Raw genomic sequence first — 13,049 nt, 5'->3', positions numbered from 1 at the left:
TGACAATAATTTATAACTTTTTATTTATTTTCCCTTTTTTTGTTCGTGTGTGCTTGGAATTAAAAAAAAAAAAAAGCACTGTATTTTCTTGCTTATAGTCCGCATATTATCTATTGAAAAAGTAAAATTAATGAGGTGCAGATTATATATGCTGGCGTGGATTATCTGTTTTTTTTCAATTTTTTCTTCAACACCAGGGCATTGAACCTCAATATTTACAGCAGGATTTGCAGAGACCGTCACTCTGCCTGTAAGTTGTTGATTACCTAGCTTGAATGTTCTTACCAATTCAGGCTATGTAAAATAAACAACATACAATAAAGGAAGAAACCTTCATTTGCACAAGATAGACCATTTGTTCCTTTCTTGACTCTTTGTCTTCGAACAATTAGTGTACTATAATGACAATTTAGAGAAGAAGTCAGTATTTTTAGATTTTTTTTTTTTTTTTGAATAGACCTTAAAAGTTATTACTTTTTCTTGTTTTTATTTTAGTTGCCAAAATTGTGAATAAAATCAAAACGTATCTGCAAAACACAATAGGACAGAAGAGATTTTAATTCGGAAAAAAATAATAATGTGAAGGAAAATCTTAATCCTTATATATTATTTCTGTAGCCTGTTCTTGGTTTCTACGCCAAATTTCCCTCAATTCTTGATCGATTTCTTTGATTTACGACTTATTTTATAGCTTATGGTGCTGGCTACTGACGAAAAATAGACCCAAGGTCTGAAAATTGTTTCTTTTAGCCGAAAAAACCTGTTTTAAAGAACCAGAATAAGGTTTTCGGTCAAACTTATAACTTTAATTTGCGCTGTGACCGACAGAGCTGAGTAGCTTGATCGGCAGAGCGTTCTCTTCGTAACCAGAAGATTACGTGTTCGGGCCCACGTCCGAACAATCTGCAACAAAAAAAATTAAGAGAAATATCGCGCATTACATGAACACTGAATTAAATGAATAACAACTATGAGGGAATAGAATAAATGAGAAGGAAATGCTCCTTGCTGATATGAAAACATTCAGTGATTTTGTGCTAAATTACTTCGAAATTGCACGTGTTTTTTTTTTTTTTTTTTGAAGCTTTGGCTCTGGAAAGAAAATTAAAGCATAATGTAAGCGAAAATATAAGTAACAGGTTTAAGATTTCAGACTACAATAGAATTGTTTTTTGTTCAGAAAAAAAAATAATAAATCGTACATTGAAATATATATTCTTCTAATGAGTTTTTGACACTTTGTACAAATAAATAAAATACTACTTCAATTTGAAGGGTAAAATATATATTTTTTCTTCTTTCTGCTAAAAAAAAAATAGCTTATCACATTTTTACTACATTCGAAAGCATAGTTCAATTTATTTTGTATTTTAACCGTGCTGTTAATTGATGAACACGTGCTGCCATCTAAGTTATAACGGTTTAAGCAGCCTGCGATAACAAATTGTAAAAATTTTCAAAAATAAAAACATTTTTCTTCAATATCTTATCTTATATATTAATCCCCTCTCATTTTAAAACTTATCAGGCTGGCCAATGACGAAAAAAAGACTTACGGTCGAAAATTCAAGTTTTCGAAATCGCCTCTTGCTGTTTCAAAATTTTGATGCTGCCGGTAGTTCTTTTTTTAAGGCAAAGTTCTAATGCAGTTTTCCATTTTTTACGTCGCTTTCGGCAAAAAAAATAGCCTGTGTGTGTGTTCATATTTTAATAAAGCTTAACAGCACTGGACTTAGTTGTTCGGTTTAATTGATAAGTTTTATTCGGTAGAGCGTTCGGCTATAAACTATCTGAACTTCGGGCAAGCTTGTGCTGTCCGATATAATATCAAATTTATATTAGTATTACGCATTACATGTGCTCATAACATACACACCTAATAAAATAAATGCAGTGGGAATGCTACTTGGTGTTTCGACTCCTTTATGCAGGCTACAGTTATCATTCGGATAAGTTGATTGTTAATCGAACTGTGTTCTTTGACTACATCCAGACCACTCAACATAATGTAAGCATAAAAAAGTATTAGATTTACCTAAAGAAATCCTTTTTGTGCAGAAAAACATTTTTATTGTATGCTAAAATGTAGATGTTTCTAATAGCAGTGTTCGACCTTTTGTACAAATGAAAAAATACTACGCCCGATTAAAACTATGAGTTTCACTCAGTAAACCTTTATTTTTTATTCGCGCGAATACGATATAAAGCATCAAAAGTATTATCAACTTCATTAGCAAGAAATTATTTTCTACTCCTCTGCTTTCTGCTGAAAAAAAAAATACATTTTGTCTACGTTCGAAAAATTACACTTAAGAACGGACTCAGTTCAACTGGTTTTGGTTTTGAATTTTAAGTGTTCGATTAAAAGAGAAACATGTGAGGGCATTTAAGCCGTAACGGTTAAAGCAACCTTCTATGTGAAATAGTTTAATATTCAAAGATAAAAACACTTATTTTCAATCAAATTTATTACTTTTCTAGAATGTTTGTTTCAATCGCTACGTGAGATCTTCGTCATTCTTTAATCAAATTCCATGCTTTGCGAATAATTTTAAATCGTATCATGCTGGTTAATGACAAAACACAGATGCATGATCTTATTATTATTATTATTTTTTTTTTGGAAAAAAGCTTTTTTGCTGTTTTTTACTACGCATTCCTTCAATGAATAGCTTTCGAAAAGGAAGGCGCAATTGCTAGGTTTGTTGGGGTGTCGGGCTGTTAGTCCGAATGGCGCCAATTCGAATACGTGCCAATAAATATCTCTTTAATGTTTCTTTTTTTCCCGTCAGATGCTGACATGTGCAGGACTGTATTTGCCACAACCTGTTTTTTCACATGCACAATTATTGCTTTTTCACGAGTCACCACTCAGCCACACTTTTAATGACATTTATGTTTGCATTGAAAATATGTACGATTAAAAGGGGAGCTATGATCAAATTATCACAACTTTGTATTTAACGAGGTTTTGTTACTGATGTCTTTAAATTACATGACTTCTCTTCTGCGCTTACTTTTTTTTCGGTTCTTCGTCATAATGTTCTTCCTTTGAAATTCTTAAAGAGCGAAATGCCTTATGAAACGATTTGAAGCACAGTGCGGAGTTCCGCACGGGTCGACTAGTTTCTTTTAAAACGAAATCTTTGAATTAAAATTTTCAAAGTTAGAGCTAATTTGTCAGCTAGTTACCCCCGCCCCCCCCCCCCCCCCGCCTCCGTCCTATTTCTTCCTTCTTTTCCCAAGTTCGTCTGAAAATAGGAGTCAGTCCCCCCTCCCGCCAAAAACATTACAGAAAACCTCAACTTTCATTTCCAGATCTTCAAGTGAGCAAAATTTCCAGGAAAAGTCTTTGAATACCTTACATTATTGCTTAAAACTGTGTTCAAAAATCGCTTAAAATTGCGTTTTTGGAGTTTCAATTTCGAAAGGGAGCTGTCCCTAATGTTACCAAATATGGTCCTACAATCACGTTTTTATGACTTAATTTTCAGAAAGAAACCCCTTCCTTTAATATCATTAAAAAATAGGTTTTTAAACAGCCACTTTAAAAAAAAATAAGTTTGATAGTCTCTGAACCCCTCCATATAATATCATAGAATATTATGCTTAAGTTTTTAGGGCTTCAATTTTGAAAAAAATTCCAGGGGAAAGCTCTAGAACCGCTTCCCGTAAAAATCTTCAAAGTTTGTCTGCAACTGTGTTTTTGAAACTGCTATTTTGAAAAATTGGAAGTGGCAGGAGCAACTGATTTCTATTTATTTTTCAAAAAAAGAAAAAAAAAAAGATCGGAGAGAGTCCCGGAGCTCCAATAAATATGGCCTATAAACCGCTGTTTAAGGATTTAATTTCTACAATTTTCCGCAGAGTCCCTTGTACCGCTTTTTCTCCTCTAACATCGCCAAAGACCGTCCAAAATTGCGTTTTTTAACCACTAGTTTCAAAATTATGAGATTTGATGAGCAAATCAAATCAATCAAATTGATGAGATTTTTTCCTGTTATGCCCCCTCCTAAAAATTATTTTCTATTTGTGCCACTGCTGTGTGTTGTGTACGTGTGTGAATATATCGTTACAAGATTATTTTTTTAATTAAAAAAATGTCTAAAAAAGCTGCTTAAATAAAACTGCAAAAAAATGTCTTCTCATTGTAACACATAAATTACTTATTTTAAATTACTGCTTATGTAGTTTTACAGAAAATGTGACAAGTTATCAATAATTTGAAGAAAATAAAAATTTCGATTTTTTTTTTCCCCCTTATTCTGCATAAAAATTCTGAATCTGACCCATGAACGCCGGCAGATTCATACGCAGATGGGTACACCCACATGTAAATCGCTGAGAATTTTTTTGCTAGTTTTTAAATTTATTTATCTTTAGTTTTTTTAAATTTAGTTTATCTATTTTTATTTAATTTATTTTAAAGTGAATACTGGGATGTATATTCATCTTTGATAAAGTTAATTTATAATTTTTACATATTTCTCTGATCACAATATTTTTGCACTTTTGTAATTTGGTCTTGCTTGAAATAAAACTAATTTTCAAATTTTTTTAATATTAAAAAATTAAAAATAATATTACTATTGAAAATATTAGATTAATATTACTTTTTAAAATTTTAAAAGCCAGGGGATGAAAGTACCTTCTTTGCAGCCCCTGAGCAGTGCTGGAAGGGAGGCATACTGCAGCGCCGGAAAGTGTATTGGACATAAACGTAATTTTCCTGGTGAACTTTGTAGCTTTTTCCTATCTGGTTAATTAAATTTTATTTGTGAAAGAGGGGGGGGGGAGTGCACCACCCTTCTGGCAATCATGGACATAAACATGAAGTCAATATTTTTCGTGATTTGCTTACATTAGTTTAAGTATTTTGTCACTTGTCCTACATTTAAAGTGAATTTAACTTTATTAATCTCTTTATCTATACATATAATAAAATAAGATGTTTGTTTGTGTGTGTGTGTTTGTGTGTGACATGCATCCCAGATCGATTTTTGATATTTTAACTAAAAAAAAGTTATTTAATGTTTAATGTGATTTTTAGCACTTTTTACCTTACAGACCCCGAATCAATCGCGCCGCACAAATATTTTTTGTACTATAGTGTAGGAAATTTAATTTCAAATGTGACGATCGAAAACATTTTGAAAACGGATCAATTTTTGCATTTTTTTATGAATTTTTTGAAAAACTTTTATTTTGCATTCTTTCCTGGGTTTAATTTTTTTTCTAAACTCATCCTGCAAAAAGTATACAAGATTCCTTTCTAAAAATTAAGTATGTAATAGTGAAAACATTTCATCCTCTTCAGAAAAAAAAAAGTTTTCAAAAATATGCAATAGATTTTTTTTTACAATTTTTTAAATGTAGGAACATTATCATATTTTCAGCATTGGTCGACTCAGTCGAAAAAATCTTCTTCTCTTATCTGTTGATGTCATTCCCTGGATTTCGATTTGATATTGAAGGATTGAATCTTAATCGCTACAATGTTTATCTTTTTTATTTACTGTATTGCTTACTTCTACATTTTATGACGTCATGACCAAGTGTTTTTCTGGCAGCACTTGCTTTTTTCCTTTCCTTTTTTTGTTTTATTTAGGGATTGCATTTATTTCTTTTTCCAATTCCCCCCCTCCCACACGCTGGACGTTTTGTTGTATCTGTGATGGAAAAGGTTAATTTTATAGTTGTAGGAGAAGAAAAAGCACCAACTTCAAACAACAAAAAAATACAAAATGAGGAAAAAAAATGGCCAATCGTATTAAAAGTGTTTCCGCAAAACTCCAGAACGTCTCAACGTTTGGTGCCTACGTAGAATTCAAAAGAGAAAAACTTGACTCTTCAGTGTTAAAATCAAATAAACAATCACAAGTTATGGCACTTCACATGTCAAAATTTATTTTCCAACCATCATTTACACGAAGGTCTCGGGAGCTCCCACGACGTGGATCAAAAATACTTAGCACTTGAATTGGATTGAAAAAGAAAAAATTGCAAAAAAAAAAGGTAGGTCAAGTTTTTAAGTTCAGTCTATTGAAGGGATTCGAGTTGTCAAAAAGAGGGATGGATGAGCTTCACACATGACAAAAAAGAAAAAAAGGCGCAAGTTGATGTTGCAGTACAGACGGTGTAAAAACCAAAAAAAGGAGGATACACTCTTCATCATTGTGACTTCGGCGGGGAGGATGATGTAATGCAAATATGGAGCTGAAGACGATACATCGGCGATTAACATGAAAACCTCTTATCTCACAATGAAAATGACGATGCTGGTGTCAGAACTAAATTCCGATTTGACTGCACATACCGCTTTTATTTCACAAGGCATCACTAGATGCAGATGCCACTCATCAATTTTCACTAAACATCAACTAAAAAAACGAGATGAATTTTCATGAAACATCATCGGATCAAAAAAAAAACATGGACGCGGCCATCTTTTTTGATATTGGATCTTGGCTATCATATTGAGCAGAATTCTTCAACTACTTGTTCATTTTATGCAGTTAACAAGGCTAATCAGCTCCTGTATCGTTAATTTTAGCGGCCCAGCACCTAGAAAGCAGTTGAATCGGGATTCATAATCCTCCTCATCATTTCGTTCAGCAACCTTTCACAGGTCTCGCATCCGCAGCTCCTCAAAAAAGCATGTGCATTTCAAGTAATAATCAAGGAATAATTTTTATCCTGGTAATGGCAAAGAAAAGGAATTTTTAAAAGTAATTGGTGACTGTTTCTTAGATCAAGTTGTAACTTGATCAAGTTGTAACTTGTTGAGTGTAGGGGAGCATATTGGAGATAGTGATCATAACAGCATTAGGTTCCGGGTTAAATTTGAAGTGTGCAAAGATGATAATTTTAGGTTTGTGCCCAATTTCAGAAACACTGATTTTGTTGCACTTAGGCAGAGCTTGAAAGAGGTTTTTTCGTCAGGGTTGGAAAATAGCGACGTAGATCAGCAGTGGACGGAATTTAAGGATAAACTTGCTAAAACCGTTGGGGACTATGTTCCATTTAGGAGAAAAGGTGTTAGTACCAAAATTTGGCCCATGTGGTTTTCCAGGGAGACTAAAGAAGCTCTTAATTATAAGCAAGCCACTTTTCGTAAGTTTAAAGAAACTGGTCAGAGTGCAGAGAGGCTCCAGTATGGTAAGGCAAGGCGAAATTTTAAGTATTTGGTACGGATTCAGAAAAGGGAATTGGAGCAAAGGCTGGAAGATGACATTGATGGGAACCCTAAGAGGTTTTTTGCTTACGCTAATTCTGGGAAAGCTCGAAACAGTCAAATTGGGCCTTTGGTTGATGAGCATGGAAATTTAATCCAAAACGATAGGGATATTGAAAATGTTCTAAATAACTTTTTTTCCAGTGTGTTTAACGATAACTGTATCTCAACAGTTGACACTAACAAGACACAAGCTATTATACAGCTTGAGGATTTTGTATTTTCTAGGGAGGAGGTTTTATTTCATTTGAAAAAGATTAAAGCAACTAAAGCTCCGGGACCAGATAATATTTATCCAAAAATTTTAGTTGAATGTGCAGAGGAATTAGTGGATGTTATTTTGAATATTTTCAATGCTTCTTATTACTCGGGGACGGTGCCAGAGGACTGGAAGCTGGCTAACATAACGCCACTCTTCAAGAAGGGGTCTAAAGGTATTGCTGGGAATTATAGACCTGTAAGTTTGACTTCGGTGATTTGTAAGATTTTCGAAACTTTGATCAAAATTAAGATCATGATGTTCTTAGAGACTAATAGTCTGTTGACTAGTTTGCAGTATGGTTTCAGGAAAGGTAAATCCTGTACTACTAATTTATTGCATTTCTACAACAAGGTTACCTCAGCTTTAGATAACAAAAAATGTGTGGATGTTGTTTATATTGATTTTCAAAAAGCTTTTGACAAGGTACCGCATGTTGCTCTTCTCAGCAAGTTAGCTGACATTGGAATAGGAGGAAAAACTTTACTTTGGGTTAGAAATTGGCTTACTGGTAGGAAGCAAAGAGTAGTTGTGAGAGGAAATCATTCTAATTGGAGTGATGTTTTAAGTGGGGTTCCTCAGGGATCAGTTTTAGGGCCTCTTTTGTTTATTATATTTATGAATGACATCAATGAAAATATTTCGGGAAGCATGAATTGTTTTGCTGACGATGTAAAAGTTATGGGGATTGTCGAAAATGAAGAACAAGTAAAACAGCTGCAAGAGGATTTAGATCATATTACTAAGTGGGCAGATAAATGGGGTATGGCAGTTAATGTAGGGAAATGTCAAGTGCTACACTTAGGTCATGGAAATAAGCGTATGAGATATCGTTTACAGGGTTCAGTCATAAATCAAGCAGAAAATGGATCTGGGTGTCTTTATAAATCAGGACTTCAAGTTTAGTCAACAGTGCAGTGTTGCTAGTAACAAAGCCAACAAAATGCTTGGGTTCATCAATAGATCTATTTCAAACAAATCTAAGAAAGTTCTTCTGCCTTTATATAAGAGTTTAGTAAGACCTCATTTGGAGTATGCTGTTCAGTTTTGGTCGCCTTATCTGAAGAAAGATATTTTTGTATTGGAAAGGGTTCAAAGAAGGGTAACTAAATTAGTAAGGGGACTCTCAGATTTAGATTATGATACCAGACTTAATAGGCTTAACATGTATAGCCTGAAGCAAAGGAGAGTCAGAGGGGACATGATTCAGTTATTTAAATTTATCAAAATGAAAGATGTAAATGGATTAAATTTTTGCGGGGAAAGCAGGACAAGGGGTCATTGTTTTAAGCTATTTAAATCTCAGGCTAACTTGGAAATCAAGAAAAACTACTACTTTAGCAGGGTCGTGAGCACTTGGAATAGCTTACCGGAAGAGGCGGTAATGAGCAAGGGAGTGGATAGCTTTAAGAGGGCCATTGATCTTCATTGGGGACTAATTAATTGACTAGGACCAGCCTAGCTGGGCCCAGAGCCTGTTGCTGGTCGTCACATTTGTATTTGTATTTGTATAAGTCACAACTAGCAGCAGACTAGTCTTGAAATTTTAAGAAACATCTCAGCAAAAACCCCATGCGGTCAGGTGAAAACCAGATATTCATGCGCGGGTCACATCGCATAGCCAATGGGAACGCAGGAAAATAACATCACGGAACTATGACCGCCTACAGCCAATCAGCGAAAAGGCAGGAAACAGCACATCGCAGAAAGAAGAAACGCAAAACATGGCCGCCAAAAACTCGGAAATGACGCCATTAACATACCAAAATCAGAAAATGCGAACATAGAAAATAAAAACATGAATTAATGGAAATATATGTGATTACTATATCACAGTATCTATATTGCATTACGTTTCATAGTAGTGCGCATTTAATTCAATAGAAACAGTAAGATTTTTTTTTCTTTTGCAAACGCTTCTTTTTGCATACTACTGAGAATTTTGAATATAACTTTTTTTTTTGCTTTACTTAAATTTTAAAAAAGCAGTCTTTTAAGTGATCTTTGTTTTTATTAGGAAATGGGCGGAGAGGTTAAAATAACTAGAGATGGATATGAAAATTTAGCGATGGATCATAAAAATGGATAGCCGCTGAAGGCGATAATCTTGGCGTAAAAAGGTGAAAGGCACAAAAAAGATAGAGATAGATTGATTAGTACCGCTGCCAAATTTATTTAAACAGCCGCCGAAGTCGGCAAACTTGACGTAAAAAGGTGAATAACAAGTTAGCCAAACAGCCGCTGTAGGTTTTCTGCTTGCATAAAGTGGAATGGTGTGAAAAGGTAAACCTGCTGGTCCCCACAGGCGGCTAGTAGTAAATAAGAGTAAGGTTTCAAAGAAATTCTGGTAGGAAGTCTGTGGTGGAGCTGCGCCCAGAAGACCCCATAGCACCTATAACCTTGAAATTTTGTACAAAATTACTTTGAGCCCCAGGGGTGTGCACCTGGGGTTTTTTTTTTTTTTAATTCAATTTTTTTTTGTAACTAACTTTTTAAGCTCAAATTTTGTGAAAATTACCTATTATTGCATATTAAAGGGGTGACAAATTACTTGCACGTATTATATATCATTGAAAAGGATAGAATTTTCCGCATTCTATGCAATTTGTTTCAATGCTCTAACTTAAATACGGCGGGAGTTATTTGCGTTTTTAGCTCGACCTTTTTAGGCTTAACTAAAATTTAGGCACTACTTTCTTCATTAAATCTATCAGTAAAAAGCAAAGGAATTGTCCCACAGTTTTCTTTTTGACACCACTGGAAAGAGCACCTTTTTTTACTCCAGATCTAACTCCACCTATGGTCGAAAAACTAAGTTTCTATCTGCAAAGGAAAAAAAGTTACAAGCCGTTAAAAATAAAGTTTGAATAATATCATCTCCATTAAAATTACTGATGTTTTATTTGGCGATGCCATAGTTACGTCTTTTTGATTTGCATGTTTCTTCTTTCTTATTCACAAACTTTAAGGGTTCCGATTTTAACGGAAAACCTTAGGCTCAACTCAATTTAAGTCCCGAGCTAAAGAGTAAAATATATTACTAGAGACCCCGAATATGAAAGCAACTTTTCAAATGTACAAAACTGCAGTTTTGTGCATTTTGCTCAGGAGCCCCTTAGCCCTTACGGTTCTGCAAGTTGGTACAAGTTATTTTGAAAACCGGGGAAGTGGTGCTTTTTGATCCAAAGGGAGCAGCTCATAATGCGTTTTTAATCTGTTTCTTTTTAATTAAGGATTTAAATCTTTGCGAATCAAATAAGATTACGTCGGGGGTTGGTGAGCGTTAGTAAGCAGGAGGCATAGCCCCCTAGTTTAATACAAAAAGTTAATTTAAGAAATTTTAAATATTAAAAAAAAACTTTTTCAAAAATCAGGGGGGGGGGGGGGGGCGAGTGACTTATGATCTGGCCCTCTCACTTTTTCAAGACACAAGTCGCCACTGTATAGTTGGTATTTTCCTAGAAATAAAAGCAAAATATAAATATTTATTTCACATACATTATGTAGCATAATTTCCTATCATTTTTCATTTTGAGGGATATATAACTCAAACATCAGATATTTTTGATTCATAAAGAAAAACCCATGATCTGGTCCCCTCACTTTTTCAAGGCACAAACCATCACTGTATAGTTGGTATTTTCCTGGAAATAAAAGCAAAATATAAATATTGATTTCACATACATTATGTAGCATTATTTCCTATCATTTTTCATTTTGAGGGATACATAACTTGACATAACTCAAAGATAAAATTATTTTGATCCATAAAGAAAATAATAAAATACAATTTTAGTTAGAACGGAGAAAATACTTCTACCAAAAAATTGTCAGTTTAAGGGGCAAAAAGTTGTTGTTGATTAATTCAGTTTAGAATTCTGGCATGTTACTACAAATCAATTACCAGCAATCAGAGATATTGCTGAGGTTTTTTTTCCCCCCAAGATTTAAAAGTACTCCTTGACATTTTTTAGAGGAGAGAAATTCATTTTGGAAGAGGGAAATAAACGAAAGAAGTGAAGACCATAATAACAATAAATTCTATTAAAATAACCACTGAGATGAAATAGAAAATGGTAGGGAAAGAAGAGATGCATTCTATTTAAATTTTTTCGTTAGGATGTTAAAATCCAAAATATCTGGCATTGAAAAAGTAACAAAACACTCACGTGTAATGTTTTAATATCCTCCCCCCCCCCCCACATTTTTCTCGATGCTAATTTTTTATTTAAAATACAAAGCCTGAAAATGCACTTCACTAAATTTTTGAGACATATTTTGGATTCTGAAATGTGTGAAATACTCTTGTGAGGATGTTAAAATTATGTTTGCCAGCAACTGTTCTACTTTCCAATAAGTTTAAACAGTTTGCTTGCTTTTTGATGACAGAAATTTTAGAAATCTTGGTTCAATGTATGAAGGTCTGACATAAAAAAGTCAGGATGTTTCTTTCATTGAATTTTGTTGCTTCTCTCTCATACTGTCATTCCAGACTTTACTGATGGGTTTCAAGTCCTAATTTTAATTTGACTTTGATTTACAGATTGTTACATTTCTTTTCAATGCAAGCTAAGTAGCTACCATTCAGTTTTAAAAAAATTTCTTCATTTTCTGTTTCTGTATTTTTATTTTATAGTACAAAATCAATTCATTCCCAACTACTGTACTGTATAATCGATCTGTTCCACATCAGTTTCGAGGAGCTCATTCAAGGAAAAAGATAGAAGAATTTATACAGGTATGTTTGTCTTAAAAGTATATATTTTCTTTTTTTCTTTTTCTTCCTCTTAAAAAAAATGTGTTTAATAGATAACTATATTTAAAAGTGAATCACTGAGATTAAAATGCACTTTGATGCATTGTAGTATAGACTCAATAATTACAGAGTAGTTTGTTGCCAATCCATGTTTAGAATTCAAATGTTTCATAGGGGAAAAATATTGCAATAAGGTTAATTGTTTAAAGTGTGAATTCTATAAACTTGCATGGGTTTGACTAAATTCTGAAAGCTCATAAGTACTAACTGTAAAATCAAATAGATGTAATCAAAAACACTTACTTTTTTTCTTCAGGTTGTGTATTTTACAATAATTTACTTAAATTATGGACCTAATGCATGTTATTTTTTCCAAATATTAAGCAAAACTTACCACTAGTTGGGATTTATAAAAGATTTTGAATATCTTTCATGTTGCAAGTTAATCGGATGTTTAATAAAAATGATCTTTTAATAATTCATGCAGGACATTTTACATCCGTCTGTTATATCTTTGACACCTGCATCTTTTGAAAGAAATATGAAGGAAAATACAGATGATGCATGGGTTATTGATTTTTATGCACCATGGTGTGGCCCTTGCCAACAACTTGCTCCTGAATGGCGGAAATTAGCCAAGGTATTTTTTAATGACTATCGTATTTTGATGCATTTGTGCTCTTAGATGTTTATATGTTTAAAAGTTTTTATATTGTTTAGTGAGTGTTTAAATCTCTCTCTATATATACTAGCTATGCTCGCAGGGCAATGCCCATGCGAAGAATTTAGATGTCCTTTCA

The 13,049-nt window shown here is 33.5% G+C and overlaps 1 protein-coding gene across 1 annotated transcript in view; it reads left to right on the top strand.

Moving 5' to 3' along the window:
• LOC129230726 (dnaJ homolog subfamily C member 10-like) overlaps window positions 1-13,049 on the top strand; it is a 116,118-nt gene that overhangs the window by 58,290 nt on the left and 44,779 nt on the right. The window contains exons 12-13 of the mRNA XM_054865149.1: window positions 12,130-12,231; window positions 12,737-12,889. Of these exons, the coding sequence (XP_054721124.1) occupies window positions 12,130-12,231; window positions 12,737-12,889 (255 nt within the window). The remainder of the gene's footprint in view (window positions 1-12,129; window positions 12,232-12,736; window positions 12,890-13,049) is intronic.

This window comes from Uloborus diversus, chromosome 1 (genome assembly GCF_026930045.1).
Source record: "Uloborus diversus isolate 005 chromosome 1, Udiv.v.3.1, whole genome shotgun sequence".
NCBI lineage: Eukaryota > Metazoa > Arthropoda > Arachnida > Araneae > Uloboridae > Uloborus > Uloborus diversus.
Note: the sequence above shows the minus strand (reverse complement) of the source record. Positions and strands in the feature narration are given on the sequence as shown.